The sequence below is a fragment of the Panthera pardus genome, unplaced genomic scaffold, assembly GCF_024362965.1.
Source record: "Panthera pardus isolate Hobbes unplaced genomic scaffold, ASM2436296v1 HiC_scaffold_8, whole genome shotgun sequence".
Lineage (NCBI taxonomy): Eukaryota > Metazoa > Chordata > Mammalia > Carnivora > Felidae > Panthera > Panthera pardus.
In genome coordinates, this window is record NW_026527013.1 from 82,224,790 (window position 1) to 82,250,994 (window position 26,205).

Consider the following 26,205-nt stretch of genomic DNA (forward strand, 5'->3'; position numbering starts at 1 on the left):
AACAGTTATTTAGATTTTGTAGAGTCTTTGAAATGTTTGAGCACTCATACAAACATGATGATGAGCATCAGCCCTGGGGTATTCCTGTGGCTCAGCTGCAGGCAGAGAGAGGTCAGTATCAACTCAGGCACACTGATTTTCAGTTCCACAGGAAAAATGCCATCCCTGTCCCTCAGCTCTCCTATCTGCTAAGGCACATGGGTCAGCTTTCCAGGCAGCACAGAAGATGCCCTCACCATTCTCACCTGGAAGAACTATTTCAAACCCATTGCAGTCCAAACCTGGGAGATGCTTGACCACACAGAGGACTGGTTTTCATGGAGAACTGCCTGGAAGGTTTCAGTGGGTTTTATCCAGTTTTTTAAAAATGGAGTACAACAGCATGAAGTGGATTGGGGAACCGTCAGAGCACGGTATAAGTGTAAGTACTATTTTGTGAAACTTTTGTTTCTGTTATTTATTTGGGTATATGTGTATACTAAGACATAATGTGAAATGTATTGCTTTATTTTAATTTTAAGTAATCTCTACACCCAACTTGGGGCTCAAACTCATGACCCCAAGATCAAGAGTCACATGCTCCACTGACTGAGCCAGCCAGGAGCATCATGAAATGTATTTTTTTTTTTACTTTTTTTTAATGTTTATTTATTTTTGAGGCAGAGAGAGACAGAGCATGAACGGGGGAGGGTCAGAGAGAGGGAGACACAGAATGTGAAACAGGCTCCAGGCTCTGAGCGGTCAGCACAGAGCCCGACGCGGGGCTCGAACACACGGACTGTGAGATCATGACCTGAGCCAAAGTCGGACGCTTAACCGACTGAGCCACACAGGCGCCCCCATGAAATGTATTTTTTAACGTGAGTCAAGTCAAAAGGTTGAAGAATGCTGCTCTAAGAATGTATAATTTACCCCTGGAATAAGCCAGGCTAGTAAGAAGCTATTACTTGAACATATCACGTGCAACCAATGGTTGAAATTTCCATAATAACATGTTAAAAATAATACATGCCTTTCCTCTCACGTCTTACCTCTCTGAGATATATGTGACCTTAATGAATTCCTCTGCCCAGGTAATAAGACTTAGCATTTAATTCATTTATTCATTCAGTCAACAAACATTTTTTGAATTGTTCAAGCCACTGAGAATGTAACAGTAGGAAAAAAATTGACAAAAATCCCTATCTCAGTGGAACTTATATTCAAGAGTAGAGGGGGAAGCACAGACAATAAGCAAGGTAAATAAGTAAAGTAGAAAATGTTAAATGGCTGTAAGTGCTAAGATAAAAGAATAAACAGAATAGGGTAACAGAGGGTGTTTGGGGATGTATTAGTTTTCTGTTCTTCTGCATAGCAAATTACTGCCAACTTAGCAGGTTATCTCTTAGTTTCTGGGGGTCCCAGAGTCTGGGCATGGCTTAACTGGGTCCTCGGTTCATAGTCTGGAGAGGTTGCAGTAAGGTGACAGCTGGGATGAATTATCATGTGGAGAATTAACTGGAGAATAGTCCTCATCCAGGCTCATTCAGGCTGTGGCAGAATTTAGTTCCTTATGGTTGTATGACCAAGAGCACCAGCTTTATATATATATATATATATATATATATATATGTATAAATTTTCTTTTTAATGTTTATTTAGTTTTGAGAGAGAGACAGAAAGAGACAGAGCATGAGTGGGGGAAGGGTAGAGAGAGTGGGAGACACAGAATCTGAAGCAGGCTCCAGGCTCTGAGCTGTCAGCATACAGCCCGATGCGGGTCTTGAACCCATGAACTGTGAGATCATAACCTGAGCTGAAGTCGATGCTTAACCAACTGGCACCCCACCTTGGCTTTTTGATGGCTGTCCACTGGAGGTGCCCTCAGATCCTCAAGGTCTCTTAGTTCTAGCAGACCTCTCACAATATGGCAATTTACTTCTTCAAGCCAGTAAGGAAGTGGTCCTGCTCTAGTCTGCTAAAATGGAGTCTTATGTAATGTAACATAAATATGGGGCCCAACACTTTGCCATATAACATAACATAGTCAAGAAAGTGACACCTCCTTACCTTTGATACATTTTATTTGTTAGAAGCAAGTAACAGGTTCTGCCCTCAGCCACTAGGAGTGGGATTCTACAAGGGCATGGCTCATTGGAAGTCACCCTAAGCTATGTCCACCATAGGGAGTTGCAATTTTAGACAGGTGGCTATAGAAGGTATCCCTGGGAAGTATCATGTACGTAAGGGCCTGGGAAGAAGAAGGAGTCACGTGGCTATCTTGGTGAACAGCATCTGTCCTAGAGGATAAATCAAATGCAGGGCTCCAAGGAGTAAAATGTCTGCTATTTTAAGAAGAAACAGCCTATGTGCTGATGAAGGGGATCAAAGAGAGGGACAAATGGATGATGCAGGAGAGTTGCTGGACCATTGAGTAAGTAAGAAGGATCTAGTATATAAGTGAAGGGGTTGGCATTTGCTACTGGCACAGACAAGCAATTCATGATAAAAGGCCTGGAGATAGAGTGTATGGGCACAAATACAAGTGTAAATATGGTAATGGGAATTTCTACTTTCTCAGTGAGCTAGGAAGTGAGGCCATCTGCAGAGGGTAAGTGTTAGGGGGGAGGTGTTAGCGATTTGAGGAGAAATGAGAAGGTATGAAACAGCCATTCATGAGAGTGGAATGGAAATAGGTCCATCCCTGAGAATGGACCAAGGAATGTTTGTCTTTTGGCTTAGCAACATACTAGGCCCACTTGAGGTTATAGGTCATGAATTTTAAGAGAGACCAGTCAGTAGGAGTGGGTGTTTTTCTCCAACCATAGTCAGCATGTGTGGAGACAGGAAAGGTATATGCAGAGAGCTGGATTAAGCCAGGGTTGTGGTTTAGGTAAGGGAATGCACAGAAACAGAGAGGGGCAAGGTGCAATGGAGGGAGTATGGTGAATGGCCATGGAATTTAAGTGAGGTCAGATCCAGCAAGGAGAAAATTACTAAGGACATAGTTGAACTGAACAGCACCATCAACCAACTGGATCTAATTAACATTGATAGAATACTCCATCTAGTTATAGCAGAATACTCATTCTTTACACACTTACATGGAAGACTTAACCAAGACAGAACACAGTCTGGACCACAAAAACGTACCTTAACAAATCCAAAAGAATAAAAATCTTACAAAACATATTTTCAGACCACATGGAATTGAGCTAGAAATCAATAGCAGAAGGATATCTGGAAAATCTCAAAATATTTGGAGGTTAAACAACACACTTCTACATAACACATGGGTCAAAGATGATGCCACAAGAGGAACTTTTAAAAATATTTTGAAGTAAGTGAAAAAGAAAATATAATTCAAAATGTATGTGGTACTGCAAAAGCAGTATTTAGAGGGAAATTTATAGCAATGAATGTGTATTTTGGAAAAGAAGAGATGATCCCTATGGTTCAGTCAGATGACAAGAGATTCAAGGCTAGCCATTTTAGGGAGGAGGATGGAGAAGGGGCTGAGAGTGGCAAGGAGATGCAGGAAAGAGATTCTCATGGAACAAGAGACATGGGAGAGAAAACAGCTACCACTGGAGAGGATCCAGGGGAAACACTATCTGAAGGAGAAGTCAGGTTCCAGTGATAGCACAATGATTCAGTAAAGTTCAGAGAAGAAGTGATGGCTATGGAGATTTTGCTGCTGATTTTCAGGGGGCTCTGGTGGAAGCGCTTCAGGGAAAAGGATAAGACAAAGGAATGTCAGAATGAGGTGGGGATAAAAGTTTGGAGGATAAAGGAAGTCCAATCAAAGCAAGGTTAAAGGGCATGATGAGACAAGTCGTTCCAGTGTAGGGGCTGCTGTCGGGGTGTCCTCGGGGCACAGAATTCTGTTGTCACACTGCTTTGAGGCTGGCAGAAGAGTGTCTTTACTCTTCTGACTCCTACCCATGGAGACCTGCATAGGGCACCCTTTTTCTAGAAGGGAAAACCATGGATGCCTTAATCTACCACAAAGAGTGTGGGATGAGTGGTGGGTGGTTAGGATCTTTTTTTTTCTTTTTTAACTTCATTTATTTATTTTGAGAGAGACAGAGACAGTGTGAGTGGCGGAGGGGCAGAAAGAGGGAGAGAGAGAGAATCCCAAGTAGGCTCTGCACTGTCAGTGCATAGCACGCTGTGGGGTTTGAACTCATGAACTATGAGATTATGACTTGAGCCGAAACCAAGAGTTGGATGCTTAACCGACTGAGCCACCCAGGCGCCCCAGTTAGGATCTTGGAGTGAGTGACACATGCAGGGTGTCTTAGTCTAAGGGGGTTTGTTGTAGGGATACTCAAGGAAGTAAAGAAGACAGAGAAGAGGAGACTCAGGTGAAGGAGACTGCAGTTTCAGATTGTGATATGTTTGTTTATCATATGCATGCTATTATCATATGCAGCTATTCTGGTGACTCACCAGTACTTCAGAAAAGCAAGTAGCTGTGGCTTCTGATTTAGCGTTTCATCTTTTTGGTAAATCAGTGCCTCTTGTGTCTGTTTTTACTGTTACAGTGGTTGCTCACTCTCATTTCATGTTTTCTATTCAAATTCTCTAAGAGAGAGCATCTAATCAATCAATATCCAACCAATCCACCACCCATTCCACCCATTCCTTCCTCTCTCCCTTCCTTTCTCACTCCCTGGCTCCCTCTGTCCCTCTCTCCATCCCTGCACCCATTCATCCCTTTATGCATTCATTCAACCAGAGTTTAGAAACACCGTGTTTCAGGACCTGTCTTAGGAGACTGAAGCGATAAAAGCAGACAAAGATGAAATTTACATTCTTGGGCATGCAAACAGAAAATAAATAAAAATAAATGCATGAGAAGTGTTATGGAGAAAAAATAGAGCAGAGTAAGGGGGAGAGGGAATATTGAGAGAGACAGAGAGAGACAGAGAGAGAGAGAGATCAGGAAAGATCTCTGTGATAAAGTGACATTGCACAAGGGCCATGAAGGCAGTGAGGGAGGAAGCCATGCAGATATCAGAAGAAAAAGCATTCAAACAAAAGAAAATGATAATGTTTCAGGAAGAGCAAGGAAACCAGTGTGGTTCCTGTGAAGAGAGAAGAGTAGAAGGAAATAAAGTCAGGTGTGTGAGGGGATGATGGGTGCCAAGTTTCAGCAGGGAATGACAGGATTGGATTGGATTTTCTTGAATCATAGCATTTTATTCAAGTTCTTAGGTGATTAATTTTTTTTTTCTGAAAGTCTAAGTACAGGGGTGCCTGGGTGGCTCAGTTGGTTAAATATCTTACTTTGGCTCAGGTTGTGATTTCACGGTTTGTGAGTTTGAACCTCACGTTGGCCCAGAGACCTCTTTGGATCCTCTGTCCCCCTCTCTGTCTGCCCCTTCCCAACTCACGTGCACTCTCTCTCTCGCTCTCTCTCAAAAATAAATAAAAACATTTAAAAATAAATAAATAAAAGGTCTGAGTAGAAATCTTACTCCTATATAATTGTTTGAGGTACAATTCACATCAGTGAATGCACCCATTTTAGTGTATAGTTCTGTGCATTTTGACAAATGCACGGAGTCATGGAACTGTCACCACAGTCAGTTTCGCTACCCAGAAAGTCCCCTTTGGGGTCAACACCTCCCCCACCCATAGCCTCTGACCACCACTGTCCTCTTTTTTGGCCCTTTAGTTTTCTGTCCCCAGAGTCATAAACGTGGAGCCATACATTAGGTAGCCTTTTGAGCCTGGATTTGTCGACCTGGCAGCATGTGTCAGACGTTGCTGTGTGCAACGGTAGTTTGGTCTTTATTGCTGATTGCTGAGTAGTATTCCAGTGTGTGGATTTCACCACCATATGCTTATCCATTCACAAGCTGAAGGGTGTTGAGTTGTTTTCCAGTTTTGGTTTTATTTGGAAGATAGGAATAAAGTCACTATAAAAATTCACATACAGACTTTTATGTGAACATAGGTTTCATTTCACTTGGGTAGGTGACTCGGAGGGGGATTTCAGGGTCATATGGCAAATGTATTTTAACTGTATGAGAAACTACCAAACTGTTTTGCAGAATGTTGTATCATTTTGCATTTTCGCTATTAATGCATGTCAATTTTAAAATTTTGGTCATTTTAGTAGGTGTGCAGTGATATTTCTTTGAGGTTATAATTTGCATTTCCCTAGTGATTAATAATGTTGCACATATTTTTATATGATTATTTGCCTTCTGTATATCTTCTTTTGTGAAGTGTCTACAAATATTATGTGCCTTTTATAAATTGAAGTATTTATTTTTTACTACTGGATTTTCATGCTTTTAAAAATATATATTCAGTATATAACTCCTTTATGAAATTTTTGTTTTACTAATATTTTTGATGAGTCTGTGACTCTTTATTTTTCTGTTTTTTAAAGTATCTCTTAAAGTTTTAGATTTTACATTTAGATCTATGATCCATTTAAAAAATATATATTTATTTATTTATTTTGAGAGAGAGAGAGCACGAGCAGGGGTAGGGTCAGAGAGAGGGAGAGAGAGAATCCTAAGCAGGCTTCTTGCTGTCAGTGCAGAGCCCAACGTGGGGCTTGATCTCACAACCATGAGATCATGACCTGAGTCGAAATCAAGAGTTGGATGCTCAACCAACTGAGCCACCCAGGCACCCCTGGATTTTCAGACTTAAAAATATATATATATTCAGTATAGAGGTGCCTGGGTGGCTCAGTTGGTTACGTGTCCAACTCTTGATTTTGGCTCTGGTCATGATCTTACAATTTGTGAGATTGAGTCCCTCGTTGGACTCTGCACTGACAAGGAGAAGCCTTCTTGGGATTCTCTCTCCCTCGCACTCCCCACTCACCTTCTCTCTCTCTCAAAAAAAGAAAGAAAGAAAGAAAGAAAGAAAGAAAGAAAGAAAGAAAGAAAGAAAGAAACATTTTTTAAAATCTGAAAATCCAATAATAAAAAAAAAATAAATAGGGATGCCTGGGAGACTCATTCAGTTGAGCATCTGACTTGATTTCGGCTCAGGTCATGATCTCACAGGTTCACGGGTTCAAGCCCCACATTGGGGTCCTTGAGCTGACAGTGCAGAACCTGCTTGGGATTCACTCTTTCTCCCTCTCTCTCTGCCCCTCCCATGCACACTCTCTCTCTCAAATAAACTTAAAAAAAACTTTAAAAAACATATATTCAGTATACAACTCCTTTATGAAATTTTTGTTTTACAACTATTTTCTACCAATCTGTGACTTTTTTTTTCTATTTTTAAAATGTCTTTTAAATTTTTAGATTTTACAGTTAGATCTATGATCCATTTTGAGTTAAATTCTGTATACAGTGTGAGGTATGCTTTAAAGTACAGTATTTTTTTGCATGTGACTGTTGAAAAGACTATTCTGTCTCCTTTAAATTGCCATTGAGCCTTTGCTGAAAATTAATTGATTGTATATGTGTGGATGTATTGTTGGACTCTCTAGTCTGTTTCATTCATCTATTTGTCTGTCATTTGCCAATACCTTACTGTTTTGATTATTGTAGCTCAGCGGTTCTCAAGTGGGGACAATTTTGTTCCTGCCGGCTGTCCCACCATGCCCCAGGGTATTTGACAGTGTCTGGAAACAATTTTTTTTGTCATAATTGGTGGGGAGAGGTCAGGGATGTTCCTAAGCATCCTACAATGCACAGGACAGCCTCCCACCACAAAAAATTATCCAGTCCAAAATATTAATTGTGCCAAAGTTGAGACATGCTGCCTACCTTTACAGTATGTCTTGGAATGAGATAGTGTGCCTTTTTTTTTTTTTTCTTCCTTTTTCTTTTTTTTTTTTAATTTAAACTTTAGTTAACATACAGTGCAATATTGGTTTCAGGAGTAGAATTCAGTGATTCATTACTTGGGTTCAACACCCAGTGCCCTCCTTGGTATCCGTCACCCAAGTAGCCCATCCCCTCCTTACCTCCCCCACCCTCTACCAACCCATATTTTGTTTTCAAGATAGTGTGGCCTTAACAAGAGCAGTTTTGTAGAAGTGGGGAGATTATGAACATACAATGTTACTGTAAGGATAAAACTGGACAATATATGCAAAAGTGCTGGGCACACAGCTCATGCTAACTAAATGCTAATTTCCTCATTATTTGTTACTGCTCCTCTTTGCAGTCCCTTCATTGTGACTTCTGCACTTGTGAGGGCCTACATATTCACTTTTGAAACTCCCCCCATCATGAGTTCTCCCTTAATAGAGACCTGCTTGCTTCTCCTCTGCCTAGACATGTGGTACGTGGCCTGATGTAGGCCCCGGTATCTGCTGTCAAAGTAGTGTTTCCCCTTTGGCCACCTGCTCATTGAAGAGGTATGAGCATCAGAGATGTCTGTTTGTCCACCAATATCTATCTTTCCCATTCCATGATGTGGAGTGGTAGCTGCCAGATAGCTGCCCAGTCAGGAACTATATTTCCCTTGTGTCCAGCTGTGGCCATGTGACTAGGTCTCACCAATGGAATGGGATTTGGAGTGACTTGTCATTTGTAGGCTGAGACTTTAAGCAAAGGACAGGCTGTATTCACTCCATGCCCTCTTTCCCTTTTTGCTTTATGGTGCAGAGGGCTCTGAAGTTCCAGAGAAGGGCTTCTCAAACTTCTGTGCACATGATTCACCCACACCTGGGGATCTGCTGAAAATGCAGGGCTAGTAGAGTAGATCTATAGCAGGGCCCGAGATCTTGCATTTCTAACAGGCCCCTAGAGATGGCAGTGCTGCTGATGCTCAGACTACTTTTCAGAAGCGAGGCTTTAGGGGATGGTGGAACCATAGAATAAAAGGAACATGGGTCTCCAAATCACTAAATAAAGAAAATCTACTTCTTCAGTCAGCAACTCCTGACTTGTTACCTGTGGAACAGGTGCCTTTTTGGACAGCAGCTGGTCTTCTGGAAGTGGTTCACACAATTCACTGCTTCTGTTTGAAAACATCTTGGCCAACTAGTTCAGAACAAAATCACCCCCAGCTGTCCCCACCCCTCCTTGGTATATGTGTGTGTGTGTTCCAGATTACTCCTTCATGTTTTAAGAGATCCCTACCTAACTCTACTTTAAAACACTACCAAGCCCTCATACCATTAGCTCCTTGAAAATAGCAATGGTTAAGAAAAACAAAACAAAACAAAAAAAGTCTTGGTTTTTGTATTTGTTGGCTCAGATTAAAATCGGAGAGCAAAAATAAGGTTTGGGATGGTTGTGGACGACCACCTTCTGGAGGAAAGGTTAGTGGAGAGTAGACCAAGAGGGTCTTTAATCCTGAGGGGTCAGTATAGGGATCTCAGGTAGAGTCTATTAAACAAGGGGCCAGTGGGTGAGTATCAGGGCCCTGGTGTAGGCTGAAGGGCCAAGGTTGGCTGGACCAGCTCAGCTGAAAGTGCAGTCACTCAAAGGTTGCTAGACATGAATAACAGGAGCCTTGGCAGGTAGTCAAATGGGATTGGTGGTGGTGGTGGTGGTGGTGGTTTGTGTGTGTGTGTGTGTGTGTGTGTGTGTGTGTGTGTGTGTGTGATTATGAAGAGCTAGAATTGGAGCAGAGAGGCAGAGGGAGTCTGGACCAGTACAAGGCCAAAATCCACAGGGGCCTTTTGCATGCTTCCAGCAAACATTTACAGTGAGGAGGCCAAGTTCATCTAAAGAACGCTGACCAGCTGGACACATTGTGCTAGAGTTTAGCCAAGGATATTAGTGGAAAGTCCCTCCCTGCATTTTGAGCAAGGATGGCTGGAACAAGAAGGCCTGCCATATCATTGTTGCTCTGGCCCTGACCTGACTTTCCAGAAATAACAGCTACAGCCAGGTCCTGCTCAAGCCCTGCTGGCTTTGGGATGAGTCTGGGCCTGAACTGAGCAAGAGAAAGTCAAGGGGAAATAGTTACATCAACTTATTTTGAATACATCACTTGGGTGAGTTGCAGAGGCTAGCCTTTATCCCAAGTGGTGCTCAAATAACATCATCAAGCCATTCTATCAGTATTTTGTAGAAACAGCAGCAAAAAAATGTGAGATAAATTGCAAACTGTCCACTCTGACTAGTCAGGGCCAGTTACTATGTTGACAGCCGTTCTTATTCAAGATAAACTATATTGGATTTAGAGATGAGGCCAATTTTTAAAAAAATATATCCCATTTTCAGCAACTATTCTGAGTGCCTATTCTATGTTAGGCATCATGAGGATTAATTATAGAAACATGAGCTGAATCTTCAGTCCACACTTTGATGATGGAGGAAACAATGGAGGACCTATAAGGTAAGAGTTGTGAGTCTGTGTACTGATCATACAGGAAAGTTCTTGTCAGATTTGCAAATGCACCGGCAAGGGCTCCTGAGTCCTCCAAGAAAGGCTGGCATCATCTGCCTGAGACAGAAGTTCCAGAAGACTGAGCTCAGTGTCAGCAGCCTGGGGGTGGGGGTGGGGGGTGAAACCTCCTGCAGAGGATAGAAAGGAAGGGACAGAGAATTAAAAGTCAAGGGAGAGAGCAGGAAGTAGGGAGCACAGGGTGGTCTCCACTCCAGACCAGCATGTTATGTACAGGAACAGGTTGTTCTGCCCAGTGAAAACCCAAAAGTAGCCTCCTGCTGCCTTTGGAATGGAGGCTCAAATCCTGACTAAGGCCTATTAGGCCCTGGGAGTTCTGGATTCCATGGCTCTCTGGCCTCCTGTTGGCCGGTTCTCGTCCTCCCCGGTACTTCATGTGACTGGCTCCTGTAGGACCCTCAGATTTGTCAGCCCTGGCCACATGACCTTCCATCCTGGCTTGCTGGGCCTGAGGGGTTTGCTTGGATACTGACTCACAGTTTTAAAACCAGGACCATAGGTGCCTGGGTGGCTCAGTCAGTTAAGTGGCTGACTCTATTTCGGCTCAGGTCATGATTTCACGGGTCATGGGTTCAAGCCCCTCATAGGGCTCTGTGCTGACAGTGTGGAGCCTACTTGGGATTCTCTCTCTCCCTTTCTCTCTCTCGGCCCCTCCCCTGCTCACACACACATGCACGCACACTCTCTCTCAAAATAAATAAACAAACTTAAAAAAAATTAAAACCAGGACCGTCCTTGGCAAACTGGGACAAATTGGTCACCTTGTTCCCTGAGACTCAGACTCTTCTGTGCAGCTCCTGCCACCACTGTTCCCATCTGACACCCGAGCCCACTCACACTCTTAGCTCAGCAGCCATTTTCCAGGCACCCCTCTCAACCAGCACACCTCCCACCCCTGCCCCCCACTGGACCTGCCTCTGGCCCCTTCCCTGCTTCTTTGTAGCTCTTATTACATGAAACTAGCCTTTATCCAGAGTGGTGCTCAAGTAACATCAAGCCAGTCTGATGGAGTATCTCCATCTTTAGTCTATGATTATTGGCTGGAGGAATATTTGCTTCTGGGTGACCTGAGAGCCCCTCACACTTTGCATGTGAAACGCTTAGCTTCCTGGTGGTTAAAACACTGTAAGCTTTCTGTGGGGTGGGTAGTGCCTGCCTAGTTCCTGGTTACAGTCTCAGACCTCTGCACTGTGCCTGGCACATGGCTAACACCTAATAGCTATTGAATGAGAATCCCAGAACACCACTGAAAATGTTTACATATCCCTCAATTAATAATAACACGAGTAAAAAAGTGTATGTTTAGCAAATATTTACTGTATGCCAGGCTCAAGTCAGAGTCCCTGACTCTTTCTCAGTCTTGAGATGATTAAGCATGTGCCTGCTTTAAAATTGAGTAAGCTATTAATAGGTTTTTATGTATTTTGGGGTGTATAAGTTATTTTGTCACAATAAAAATATTGAAATTGGAGGTCCTGGGTATATGTCTGTGTATGCCTGTGTTCATATGCAAGTCTGTATGTGTGTGTACATGTGTGAGTGTATCTATATATATTATCTACCTATCTATCTACCTATCTTCTTTGTCTTGTAGCTGCTCCTTTGCCCACATTAGCCTGCTTTGAGTTACAGCTAAGGGCATCTCAGAGTTGCTAATCCAGATCAAGAAGCAAGAATCCAGGGATTCCTATTAATAAGACATAACACAGAAGTAATTGGAAGTATGCCGCTGAGTTCTATGACCCCTGCTAATCTTTCACATGTGAAAAGTGTGGCATACAGGACTATTGGTTTTGAAGTATCTCTTCTGTGATTTTCTCCATGTTCTGTGCAGCTGAACGGCCTGCAGCTCACTTTCATTCTCTTGTTAAGGACTGGAAGCATAAATTGATTCATATCTTTCCCAGTGGCTCCTGGACTTTAGACAGAAGTCAAATCTTTCCAGAATCCTTGCTTTCTGTAACAAGGCATTCTTTGCATCTGACAGTTATGTGGCTGTATTTATAATGCATAGGACGTTTTCCCTCCCAAATGGTCCCATCCTAGCCAATTACATCAGAATCTCTGGGAATCAGTCCCAGCAAGGGACTCCCCAGAGTTGGTCCCCAAATGTTTATCCTAGTCTCAGTCTCTCATCTGAACTTTATTCTCTTTGGAGCATGTCCATCTTTTTGGTCTATGATTATTGGCTGGGTAAGTATTTCCATCTGGGTGACCTGAGAGCCCCTCACAGTTTACATATCAAAAAAATGTAATGATGTCCCTTCTAGATCTAGTCCTCCTCTCATTTTCTTTTTCACTCAGGCTTGGAGCCTGTGACTGTCCCTGACTTTGTATCCAATAATTCTGAGGTCTGTTTGTTCTCCCTCCTCTAGAGCCCTATCTCTCCCCTCCATTCTGGGTGCTCAGGGCTTCTTATCTCTCACCTGATATTAGTGCCTGCCAGTATCCCTCATCTCTGCTTCACCCTGGACAGGACTGCCAGGACCTCCTTCCATAGCCAGGTGCTGGTTTTATCTTTTCTCTGCCCAGAAACCTTTAATAATTCCCCACTGTTCCTAATGGCATTTGTTATCTGCTTGAACCTACCTCTGTTTAATCTCTTCCCTTCCTCCCTCCCTTCCTCTGTTTCTCTCTCTCTCTCTCTCTCAAACACACACACACACACACACACACACACACACACACACACACCCCACAGTCTTGGTCAAAATAAACAGTTCATGGTTTCTCTAACGTATCTCAAAGTTTCTTAACTCTGACTTTGCTCATGTTGATCTCTCCCTTCCACCGCATCTGCCTCTTGAAATCCTATCCACCCTCAAACCCAACTAAAATGCCACGTATCCAGGATGACTTCTGCCTCCTACTATTCCCACATCCTACTGGATCCGGCATTCCCATGTCACACACCCATTTCGTCTTGTGTTAATAGTCTTGGTCTCCTAACTAGATGACAGGCAACATGAGAATAGAGGCTGTGTTCTGTTCACCGGTAGTGTTTTATATATAGTAGACACTCCACGCTATTTATAAACTTTTGTGAAACGGAGTTAAGTAGGTTTGTCTTAAGGAGGGCCCCTTTTAGCACATGTAGCTCCCGAAATAATTTTATAAAATTCTACATCCCATTTCATTTTAAAGTTAACAGCCACATTTTTTCACAAATTATTGCAAAGGCTGTATGTTCTCTTGTTTGCATGCGTCATAGATGTTTATTTAAACCTTGCATTTGCATATTCAACTCATTAATTTATGGAAAATACCTGCCACATAATCCAAGGGGCAAAGCCAGTCATTGTGGTCAAGCCAGACAAATAGCCATCACACGTTCAATCAGAAAAAGTCCGACTTTATTTTAAAATTCAAATAAATGTGACTGCTAAGTTTGTTTTTGTTTTTGTTTTTGTTTTTGTTTTTTTTTTTGAGTGCTAAGTTTTAGACAGGAACCCTACCAGGGCTTCTGGATGAAGGAAGCCATTGCCCACTTGAATATTTCTTACCGAGGCTCTCTACTTTGATCTCTCGATTCTTCTTCAGGAGGGCTGCTTTCTCCAATTGTCTCTTTGTTTCTACACCCCTAGGTAATGTACCAGAGTGAAAGGCAGGGCAGATGACAGGCTCATCCTGCTTCTCTAATTCAAAGGGTCCTTGCACTGGGCAGATGGCAGTGGGGAACTGGCCATCCTCAGGTTTGAAATGCATAAAAATAGAAGTTGAATATCTGAAAATGAATTTCATTTAAGCTGTCCCTGCCTACGTACCCCCTAAAAAGTCTCTTTGTATCCCAGGAATGTGTGCTTCTCCACGTGAAGGCAGTTGACCTGGGATGAAACCACAGAGGGGGTTCAATTTCCCTTCACACAGATACACCTTGTTAGGGTTTTAGTAAATTTACCTTCCACTGAAGAAAGAAAGTCAAAGGTCACTTTGTTGCATCACAAGATTGCCAGGTTTTTCCAAATGAAATCACTCTTGGAGAGGCAGTTTCATCAGAAGCAAAGATCCCACCAAGCTATTAGAAAACACAGATGATGCTCATGTGTGGTCGCCAGTTCCCCTCCCCTGAGTGGCAGGACACACTTAAGTTTTTATGAAATCCCTGATAACTGAGCTGTTTAGGTGAAATATGCCACCAAATGCCCAGCAAGGGGTTGGTTTAATTCTGCGATGTTGCTCCATTGTTTATACTCAAATGCTTTCCACCCAGCTTTTACCACCAATAATCATAACCATAATCTTTACACATTTAATTGGTGCCCCAAATGAACTAGACACAATGCAGAACTCATCATTAGACTTAGGACCCTTACTATTCTTAGCCTCAGAAAGCACTCTTGTGATTTTACAGGCATCCTGTCTGGCACTGTGGTTGTCTGAAAAAGAATCTTGGTTAAGTCCAAGTTCTTCAGCAATTAGGTCATTTGATTTTGCCATGAGTTTGACCTGAAAAAGAGTAATATCACTAGGGTGGGGGAGATTCACCTTTGGATAGCCCCCAGCTTACATGGTTTGGGGCAAACTCACCAAGAAAGAATAGAAAATTTCAAATGGCTTCAGGGCTCTTGCAAGCTCTAGTTTCTTCACAGCAAATCCACCTCCAGTGCAAGAACAGCTATCAGGTTTCTGGCGGAGGGCCTCACGCTTTGAATACACATTTGAAGCTATTCCAGGCACGTACGGACTTACGAGCCACACGCTTTTCCATCCCTGGGGTCTGTATGATGCACTGCTTGGAAGGTGAATCAGACCCTGATAAAAGCAAGCGAGGGGTTCTCTGCTGAAAGTCTGGCCATTCTTCCAAGAAAGAGGCTGCAAATTGGTGGGCTGTGGGCCAGACTGGGTCTGCAGATGGCTTGTTGTGGTAGTGTTTTGTCTTCTGGTTCAGTGTTTGTTAAAAATGTGCATTAAACTTGTCAAACTATAAAAACCACAAAATTGCAAATAAATAGCTGATTTTTTTTTTCTTTCCTTAAGAAACCAAAAGGCTATTCTACGGTGGACTTAGACCTGACAAAAGTGACAGCTTTAGAGGAGGGACATGTTTGTCCATTGGCCCAGTCCCCACCTGGTTCTCTTCATTTTTTCATATTTCCTGCCTGACCTTGGAGCCATTTGATTCATGGTAAGGCCCTTGTCCAGGCCTGGTGCCTTGCCTCTCAATGTCGTCCTGCTCTGTCCCTGTCCTAATCCCTTTGGTCTCTGATTTCTAATCTTTCCAATGTCCTAATTACTTCTAATGACTTTTGTATTTTTTTTCTTTTAAAATGGTAATTAGCTGTGTATCATTAATACGTGCAACCTGTTTTGTTAACTACATTGTTTTAGACGTCTTTTGATTTTTCAGCTTGTGCTTGCCTTCTTAGATTCGTTCATTTTATGAATGACACATATTTATTACAAATGCCTTAACTTTTGTGCTTGATTTCACACTTGGTGTCAGCTTCTTCCCTTTTCTAAAAGTGACACGTTTAATTTTTAAAAAATTAACAGTGAAGTAAAAGCAGTCAGTTTGGGAGTTTTAGGCCTCCTAGTGACATCACTGGGAGGTCCCAACAGGATTGGGATTGCTAACTGCTTCTCTGGATTGTGATCTCTGTGGTGGCCGCGTTGCAGTCCTCCCATAACCCCGTAGACGTCTCTCCCTAGCGTATGCTCTGCAATAAACTGCAGAGGGCATCTGGACTTCTACACTACTGTTCACTAAATGTTGACTTCTACATAAACTTCTCTGGATTTTACATGAAAAAATTTCAGAATTAAAAGGAAAACATGTGATGGGATATATTGTTGATTGATACCTGACATCCTTTTTGAAAAAAAAAGGGCTCAGTATCAATCAGTGTAGCAAGCAACGGAAACATACTGCCAGTTCACGGATGGTGTAGTTAGCTGACAGACAAGTACCAACTAGAGAGTCTTTGAGAAAACTCTCCATTTACTTGGGCAAATAAAGTCAACAGTTTTTTTCTTTTTTTTTTCTGTATAATTCCACTACATTTAGGTTCAGGTTTGAAAAAGGAGTCCTGTTTGGGGGCATTAAAATTACACTCTAAAAAAATCTATGAAAACTGCAGTTTAAAAAAAATTAACCCCCAGTAATTACTGACTTAAAATTAACACACAGCCTACATAGTTGGAAAAAGAAAAGATTTTTGGATATATATTTTATTTGACAGTGTTTTAGAATATCATACAGTAAACAAGATTTCTGTAAAAGTTAATTTATCCATAGTGGTGCGTTTCATAAAAATAGTTGCTCACTTACAGTCTTTCTGTGACTATTAATACATGGAATTATATTTATAGAGATACAGCTGTACAGGGTAAATTCACAGCTAACACTACACAGATATATTATTTGGAATGGGATTTAGATGATGTGCTGTCTTCACAGGTTATGGATTACAGCCGCATAAAGCAATTACTGCACGAGTAGTAGCTGTGAACTGTGCAAATTAGAATTTATGCAAGCGTAATCTCAACTTTTTTTTATCCTTTTGTAACACATGAAAAATAAAGGTCAGAGGATACAGTACTGGGACGTGCAGCTACACTACAGAAGCATTGTCCAAAACCAGATTCAATAAATTAATGGCAAACTATACTGGATTTCTAGTCCAGGGGAGAAAGACTAATTGAGATTAAACCCAAAGTATTGTAAACTGCTACATGTGTTTGTGCTTTTGTTTATGTTGAATGGATTCCATTTTTGGAAATTGCTTTTACAAGCTGCAAGATTCTTCACTTGAGGCTTTCAACCATATTCTCTTCTTGTCAAACAACGAAACTACTCCTATGCCTGATGGAAATTAAATGGCTAGTGCTCAGGTTACTGCAATTTACAGAGACGGAAAGAGTCAGCTGAGGGAGGCTATTATGTGTGACCCCGTGTGATGGACCTGATCTCCCGTTTTACTTATTTGACTACAAGTGCAGGGAGGTGAGGCTTATTTGCATTTGAACTCCTGTAAGGGGCAGAATATGGGAAGGATGCAGCCTCATTCATTCAGGACAAATTAAAGAGAAACTGCCCTCAGAAACATTTTGCCTTTTTAATATGTGTAGCTACAAATCAGTACCAATGGATAATTAACTGAGGGTAACATTTTACAAAGAAATATTAAAACGGCAGGGAAAAAAGAATTTTACTAGGGAATCAACCATAGATTGATGAAGATAAACGGAAACACCTAGAGGTTGCTAAAGAAATTAAAAAATGACAAAGAATACAAAGACAAGAAAGCAAACCAAATGAAAATAAAAGGAGAAAGACTAAAGAACAATAAGCAGAAAAGAATGCTAAAAGGTTCACATTCTTTGATGAAAATAAATTGGTCATAATGATTTTTTAATATCAGGGATTCATTATAATCTGAGAAATACAGGAGAAACACTTTGTCTCTGCTCTATCAAAGTGAAAATGAAGCAATGGAAAGAGGATTAAAAAGACAATAAAATAAGTGAAAAATAACACTGCTGTCAAAGAAGCTACTATCTCTGCTAGCCTGAGACAATAGGAAAGCCTTTTCATAAAGGAACTGCAGCGTTGCCAATCTTGATTAAACAAATTGTGGTCCTTCAATTATAAAATGCGTATTTTAGATGAAAACCAATTAAGATCTCTGAGCTAAACTGCAAAATTCTGACTTATGGCAATCTGTTCCCTAAGATACAATTTTCAAACCTTTTTTTTCCTATCACTGAAAATGTACAGAAATATGATTTGATCACAGAAATGGCAGTAAAAATGGCATCACACCAATGAATTCACTAGATTTCTAACTCGTCCTGCAGTACGCAGGGAACGTTGCAGCTAATACCGGTGATGGATGCCACGAGTGAGCCATGGAAACAGGTCATGGGTGAACAGTTCTGAATGTTTCAAAGAAACCTTTTAACCCCTGTCTAGATATGTCGAGAACAATTTATTTACAACTCTTTAGATCAATTAAAAGATATAATCTTGTCTCAGTTTCAGCTTGCTCCGTGCAGTTTGATTTTTAAGGCGATATTCCAGTTTGTGATTGCTCTTAACTTGTCCAGTTTCTTGATATAAAGTTTGGATGGCATCCAAATCCTTCATGCAGTGGGGGTAATTTTTTTTTCTTTTTTTCTTTTTACTAAAGCTACACTGCACTGTCTCTCTGTGATGTTCTTCACGTTATTTTGGTTCTTCCATAGCTGCCAAAGCCCCCAAAATGGAACCAGGGGCTTTAGGATCAGTTTAGGTCTGCGCGTGGACGCTGTACGGCCCATGCTCGTTGGACACGTGGGACTTCACGTCGATGCTCCCAGGCCTTGGTGCCTCGTGGATCTATGCGTGTGACAGTGAAAATAAATTAAAACGCCGTGAGACGGAACCTAAGAAGAAAGGCCTGCAGGCGTCGAGGCGGGGCGGCGGGCTGCTGCCGCGCGGCTCATCTGCCCGCAGCCGAGGCGCCGGGCTTCAGGACGCCCGGCAGCTTGTCGGAGCCGGGCACTTTCCAAGGCCCCGGCGCGACGGCGGCTTTGCGCGCGGGGGCGCCCCCCGGGGGCCGCGCGCCCTGCCGGGGCCCCGCGCGCGCGCCCGCCCTGCCCTCGGCCTCCCGCGCGCCCGGGCGCTCCGCGCCACCGCCACGGCCCGGGCCCGCGAACGCGGGCGCAGCCCCGGGGCCTTCGCGCCGGCCGAGCTCGGGGCCCACCGCGGCGCGGGGCCCCTCCTTCCCGCCGGCCCGCGCCGCGTCCGCCGCGTCCGCCGCCGCGGGCCCGGGCGCCCTGGCCTCCGAGGAGGGCCTGCCGGCCTCGGGCCGCCCCTGGCCGCCTGGCGCCTCCTCGAGCCTCGGCCGAGCGGCCCTCTGCGGGCTGGCCGAGCGCTCCCTCTGCTCCCCGAGGCGCTGCTTCTTCTGGCCGCCGGCTGAAAGCTCCTTTGGTTTCCTAACGTCGTGTTCCCTTTTGATATCCCAAGTTGGGTCTGGGCCTATCTGGTGGGAAGGGTCGGAGGGTGGGGCTGGATGTGATGGAGAGAATGGAGAGAGGACGTCTTCGAGGGAGACGCCTACTTCCGGCAGACCTGGGGAGGCGGCAGCGGGAGAACTCCAGCAGTTGGGTTCGTCTGTGGGACAGGAAGCACAGGCGTTAGGAGGCGCGCCTCGCAGCCTTTCCACGCTCCCGCGACCTCTCTCTCTCTCTCTCTACCTTAGGGACGAGAGCAGGCGGCCAGGGGCGACTGCTTTCAAGGTCCCAAGCCACCGCCGTTCCCACCCTCACTGCCAACGGGGCAGCCGGCCGTATCCCCGGGGGTTCTGTGTTCCCCGACTCATCTACCCCACCTCCTTCCCTCATTGATGGATCAGGGAGGTCATTGCTAACTAAGGTCGGGCCTGATCCGTCCCTCCGCCTTGGCCCCTTCTAGCTTCCTGGGGTGCCTTCAGGTCTGACAGCCCCGTGTGGATATCTGGCTTGGCAACTAGAGTATCAGTGGTTCTCAAACTCGAGTTACACATCTGAATCACCTGGGGTAGTTGTGAAAAATACAGATTCCCAGGTGGCTAGTCCCAGAGAATTCCGTAGCTTGGGGCCCAGTAATTTCTCTGCATTTTTAACAGGCACCGGATGATTCTGAAGATGGTCTGAGAACCAAGCTTTGAGAAACACTGGTCTGAATCCTCTGGAAGAAGTTGGGACAGTGACTTTCAACCGTTAGGTGTCACTCAAAGCATAATTAGCTACCACCAGATGCTCTTGGAATTTGGATAAATTCATCAAAAAAAATTTACTGTTGTCTTTTGGAAATCACAGTCCTTAATTCTTTTGAATAATCCTGACATTATAGCAGGGCCAGATTTAGAGAAATTCTTTCTTTCTAGGAAGCCTAGTTTCAACATTTATTTGGGGTTTAAGATCTCCCTACTTTGAGAAAGGACTTGAGACATTTATAACAACACACATACAAAATAGAATGATAAAAATGAGAAACGATTTTTTTTTTTAAAGGTCAGAGGCCAAGTAGGAGGACAGATGTGTTAGGAATCTGGGATGAGTTAGTTACTACTATGAGCACTAAAGTTTCTGACCACTAAAGCAAAATTAAAGCAGGAAAATCCAATACAGTGATCCTTGGATGTTTGTTAGGAGTATGTCCCCCAAACCTTTGGAAATCCTCAGATTTTGGACTGTCTTTCTAGGGTGTAAGTTTTCTCCACAGAACAGGTACACCGTCATGAGTGGGAACAAGGAGACCACATTGAAATCTGAATGGTGGGTGGCAGGAGAGGCTCTTCACTAGCCCCAGAGATTCTGTCCCACATACCAGCCTCAGTGCCTGTGGGTCAGATTCCCACCACAGGAACATTATGTGTCACAGACAATTAGAGGCTCTTATTCAGACTTAATCTGTGAATGTCAAGGGTCTACTTTAAAATTTGAGAATTCTTATCTGGTACCTTTGATGCTGATTTATAAAGAGATAAGGAGAAGATAAAGGCAGTGGGGTTGATAGTTCCAGAAATTCTGGTCACCTGTACAATATCAAGTCAGTTATAAAAAGTTTCTCCTTTGATGTGAAATTTGAATGGAGTATTTTAGGGCATAATATTCTCTTCCTTCTTTTCATAGACATATCCATTATCATGTTCACATGAGTAAAAAGCAAAAAGTCCTGGAAAAGCATGGGAAAACCTGGAATCTAATCCTGCCTCTGGCATTTACCAAGATGGGGTTTGAGATCAACTACTTGATCTCTCTGAGCCTCGTTTTCTCCCTTTATAAGGTAAGGATGAAATGTTTACCTCACAGAGATGAGACTTGCACTTTCAAAGGGAAAATCACTTTGCAATGGGAGGACTATAACGATTTTATACACATAGTTGAGTCAGATTTTTCTTAGATGTCCCAGTTGTGACCCACTTACAAACTGGGCCGCATTAACTAGTATACAGCAGGTGACGTTTTGAGTAAGTGCCAGTAAATCAGCCATTCCCATATGCTGTGATTCCCATGTGCTGTGTTGCTCTGCCCCGGGTAGACTTGGCTACCTCGAGGAATATTCTAAAATCCTCAAATGCAAATGTTTTCATTGAAAATTGGAGTATGTTCTGATTCTGGCTGGGGTAGCGTCTGAAAATGAAACCGTTAGAGCAAATGATAGTCCGTGGCAATTCCATCATACAGGAAGATATTGCCTGAAAGAGTTAAAAGTGGTTTCCAAAAGGCCTAACTAGAGTGTCGTTGTGCAATGGTAATCTCTAGCTTGGACCGTGATAATGATAGTTCACTTTTAATATCTTTCTCCACCATTCCTCCCACCCCCACCTGGGCCAATTCCATCACTGTGGCAGAGTCAATTAGCTGGCCTTGAATTACTGTGAGATACAGGGAGGCTGATATTATTCACAGCATTTCCTGAAGGAGGAATTGGAGCAGAGAGAGGTTAAGTAATTTGACCAAGATGACAAAATGGGTCAGCCAAGAGTAAAATGTTGGGTTTCTTTCCTCTTTTGCACTTAGAAAATTTTCCTAACATCTTGCCTTGCAAATAGGATCAAAGCATGTGAAATGGACATGCTCAATGGCCACTGCTGACCAACAGGGACTAGACCCCCTCACTGAACAGAATACTTAGCATTTATTTCTGAACATCTTACTTGTGATAATAAACTAGAAGGTGAAATCATTCAAAATACAAAGCACAAAAGAATACCTCTTATGATAAAAAGATTTCTCAAGTGTTTGTTTATAGATCATTAAATTCTTAGTGGGAGAAACTACATGCTAAAATATTCCAAGCTACTACTGACTGCGAGTATTAGTCAGAAATTAAAATGAACTAGATCTTAACATAAAATGACTTAAAGGATGGACATTTGTATAAGTGGCTTAATAGTTTTCATTTTTCTGGACAAGAATTCTCCATCTGAATACTAGCCATGAGGTGTCTGCACGAGGCAGGAGCCTGCAAAGCTGTGTATAAGCGCCAAGGGCAGCAGACAGCCCCTCCCCCACCGTGCCCTTTCACCGGCCTCATCCGGGTGACAGGAACCCTGGTGGTCAGGAAGAGTCCTACTCTAACATTTCAAACTCCAGTTTTCATGAAATCTTGATACACAATAACCAGAAGAAGCAACCATATTTTGTTCTGCTTCCTTCAAACCTTATTTTCCTCCTGGCTCCTTCCCCCTTCTTTTTTTTTCTCCAACCCGGCCACCGCCTAAAGCATGTGATTGTGTTCATTTGCTGAGTCGATGCCCAGGAAGATGAGCTGCCCACATTCTTCCTGTCTGAGATGTTCTAACCAGAACTGGAAATAACAGAGATGCATCCTAGGAAGACAAAATCAGCCATGTGGGCCTGCGGGAGTTTCTGCAGCCCCATTGTCCAAACAGTGTTCCCAGCCCAATGGGCTGAAATCAGAAAGGAAAAAGCCTCTTATTCCAACCTGACTTCCTCTACCTGCTCTTGTCCAGGTCACCAGTGATCTTTCTATTGGCAAGTCCAGAGGCCATCTCTCTGTATTCATCTTAATGCTTTATCTCACCACATTTCACTGCCAGAAACAAAGCCAACTCTGGGCTCCCATGACACTCTGTTCTCCTGTTGTTTAGACTCTCTCTTTGGCAGTTCCTTCTCAATTTCCTCTTCTTTTACTTGACCTCTAAATGTTGGCATTCCTCAGGGGTTGGTCTTAGGTCATTTTCTTTCTTTATAGTGTCTCCTAGCTATTCTCCTCTATTCATGTGGCTTTTATACAACAGCAATACTCCTGAATGTTTCTGCTGAGCTCTATGCTACGAGCTCTGGGCTGGTGTGTCCACCTGTCTATTTGCTGTCTCCACTCGGATCATTCACTGGCATCTACATTTAACAGGTCAAAAGTGGAAATCTTTTCTCCCCAAGCCTATTCTGCACTCTTTCCTCATTTCCCCATCTTGGTGAGTGGCACAACTATCCCCTGGAGTCATGCCTGATTCCTTTCTCTCCCTCACCTCACAAATACAATCCACCCACAAGTCTTATCAGTCTTATCTTCAAGTATACTTGGACTCTCACCACCTGAGGTCAAGATTTAGGGCACTCCCTAGAAGGACTGCAACCAGTGTGGGCTGCCCAAGATAAACACAGTTAAAAACAGCCATGGGCGTGCCTGGGTAGCTCAGTCGGTTAAGTGCCTGACTTTGGCTCAGGTCATGATTTCATGGTTCGTGGGTTCCAGCCCTGCATCAGTCTCTGTGCTGACAGCTCAGACCCTCGAGCCTGTTTTGGATTCTGTGTCTCCCTTTCTCTCTGCCCCTCCCCCATTCACACTCTGTCTCTCAAAAATAAATAAACATTAACAAGAACTTAAAAAAAAAAAAAAAGACCGTAGTGTGGACCTCTTTCATAACCCCTTGGCAATACTGTTGAAGACAGAGAATTCAAAAATGAATTTCAGTGCTGTTCAGACAAGAGAAGTGTAGGATACACACCCTCTCCTGAGCTCAGAGCTCAGGACAACTAACCTAGTTCCCATAACCAAGGATGTACGTTCCAAGCCACTGTTTCTCACAGGGCTACTCCCGTAATCCACTCTTCTCTTTACTTCCAGTCTCGCCTACTACTAATTATTCTCCATACAGCACCCACAAGAATCTCTTTGCGACACAAAGTAGACCATGTCATTCCTTTGCTTAAAACTTCAGTGGATTCTCAATGCTGTTAGATGAAAATGCAAAATTAATATCATAACCCACAAAAGCCTGCGTGATCTGGCCCCTGCCAGACTCCTCAGCTTCATCCCCATTTATTTTCTATTCTCCACCCACACTGGTCTTCGTTCAGTTCCTAAATGCACCAAGCGCCTTCTCTATTCTGGGATATCATTACTGATTCTTCTGCCCAGAAGGTTCTCCCCCCAACTATTCACATGGTGAGTTCTTTTTTATTCTTTAGGTCACTTAAATATCACCCTAGAGGACCCAATCCAAGGTAGATATTGTGCTGTCCTCAAGAGGATCTTGCTTTTATTTCCTAATAGTAATTATAATTTGTAATTATATATCTGCCTGCTTATTTGATTAATATCAGTTTCAACTACTAGGTGGCAAATCTTCACGAGGGCAATGGCCACCTTGGTCTTGTTTATCACAGTGGGAATTACTAGTGTTTGACACAGTGATAAAGGCTCAGTGAATATTTGATGAACAAATCAACCTGTTCCACACACAGAAATGGAAGACTTGAAACCAGATGCCTACTTGAGCAAATACTTCAGAGAAGATCTTCATTTAGAGGATAATCAGCAAAAAAAGGTTTGTGTCTATGACTTTTATCAGTTTTCAGAGGGGGAGGATGGTGGTGAATTGCTAGTGTGTATTTGAAGTGGGAAGGGAAATCAGTAAGTTTGGGGCAGGAGTGCAGAGGGAGGACGGCAGCCACAGAAAGGGCACTAGGAAGAGTTCTTGGCTTTCATCAGTGGTCCCTGGGATGGAGAGAGATAGAGAAGCTCTATCTCAGTTTAGTTCTAAACTAAAGAGACATAGAGAAGCTCTGGATGGAGAACAGGCAGTTTAGTTCTCCTGACTTTTAACAGATGTTCTTTCCCTTGTTAATCTTCTCAGCCATGATGATGTTGCTTAAAGGAGCTTTATCTCTGGGGAGTCATTACTCACTATGCCAGTGAATGTTCAGATGAACCACAGGCAAGACGGACCCTCAATAGCTCACACTCTATTGGGGGGCATATGCAGGTCCCCATCCTAAGTTAGGATTAAGTTTCTTCCCCTTCTTATTGTTGGTTCCAGTCACTTTGGATCTCTCCTAGAAAATAGACTGATTAGGGGTGCCTGTGTGGCTCAGTTGGTTAAGCAGACTGACTCTTGATTTTGGCTCAGGTTCTGATTTTGTGCTTCATGAGATCGAGCCCCGTGTGGGCTTTGGATTCTCTCTTTCTTTCTTTCTCTTTCTCTCTGCCCCTCCCCCACTCTTTCTCTCTCACTCTAATAAATAAATACTTAACAAAATAGACTGATTAATATGTAATTACATATTATTAGTATATATGTACACAAATCATACACACACTGATACACATACTGTTATCTTTGAGTTAAAAGATGTGTGATCTCTTGACTTTATCTTGTAGGAACCCAGCAATATTGACAAATAAAATGTTGTATTGCACTTCATGTGCCTGAGATTAAAAAAACAAGCAAACAAAAAAACCTCATCTACTGTGTTTCAACAGCTTGTTTCTTTTATGGAATATAACTCAAGTGACGGTAACCAGAGAAGTGACCCACTAGGAAGAGACTACTTATTGCCATAAATAAGTATCTGCAGGGGTGCCTGGGTGGCTCAGTCAGTTGAGCGACTGACTTCAGCTCAGGTCATGATCTCACGGTTTGTGAGTTGGAGTCCCGTGTTGGGCTCTGTGCTGACAGCTCAGAGCCTGGAGCCTGCTTCTGATTCTGTGTCTCCCTCTCTCTCTGCCCCTCCCCGACTCATGCTCTGTCTCTGTCTCAGAAATAAACATTAAAAAAATAAGTATCTGCACTACTGGTTTTCCTAGGTGGTTCTTATCTCCGGCAAAAAAAAAAAAAAAAAAAAAAAAATTGTGCAGGAGAAGAAAATGTAAGGAAATCAAGGAAGAGTTAATTTTATCCTGTGCAGAAGGGTGAGGGAGACACCATAGAAAGGAGCCAGGGATTGCTGCAGAGGAAGGAGGGCTTGTCTCCTGCCCCACACCTCACCTAATAGCCCTAGTGTTTCCAGCTTTGGGCTGATTGGTTCCCACACTTCTCTCCTCCTCCCAACACAGGGCAGGTATGCAGAGCTAATGGCTGCCTTTTGGATTAGTGTTCAGGAAAGTCACAATAGTATTACCACTATTGTATGACTCATAACAGCAACAGGGAACATTGA

The 26,205-nt window shown here is 43.1% G+C and overlaps 1 protein-coding gene and 1 long non-coding RNA gene across 14 annotated transcripts in view; one reads left to right on the forward strand and one right to left on the reverse strand.

Moving 5' to 3' along the window:
- The first annotated feature begins 9,941 nt into the window (after positions 1 to 9,941).
- LOC109268164 (uncharacterized) lies at positions 9,942 to 24,657 on the forward strand. 2 transcript variants are annotated; one of them, XR_008420413.1, is made up of 4 exons: positions 9,942 to 10,260; positions 15,307 to 15,454; positions 20,926 to 21,079; positions 24,511 to 24,657. It is a non-coding gene; the product is annotated as an uncharacterized LOC109268164 (long non-coding RNA). The 2 variants fall into 2 exon arrangements; XR_002080504.2 differs by lacking the exon at positions 9,942 to 10,260 and having other exon boundaries at positions 15,173 to 15,454.
- MAGI2 (membrane associated guanylate kinase, WW and PDZ domain containing 2) overlaps positions 16,480 to 26,205 on the reverse strand; it is a 1,325,358-nt gene continuing 1,315,632 nt past the window's right edge. For 9 of the 12 annotated variants that reach the window (XM_053897620.1, XM_053897618.1, XM_053897619.1 and 6 more), the window contains one exon: positions 16,480 to 19,423. In XM_053897620.1, the coding sequence (XP_053753595.1) occupies positions 18,750 to 19,423 (674 nt within the window). In that variant the 3' untranslated portion in view covers positions 16,480 to 18,749. The remainder of the gene's footprint in view (positions 19,424 to 26,205) is intronic. The other 3 variants (XM_019451319.2, XM_019451321.2, XM_019451320.2) reach the window with 2 other exon arrangements.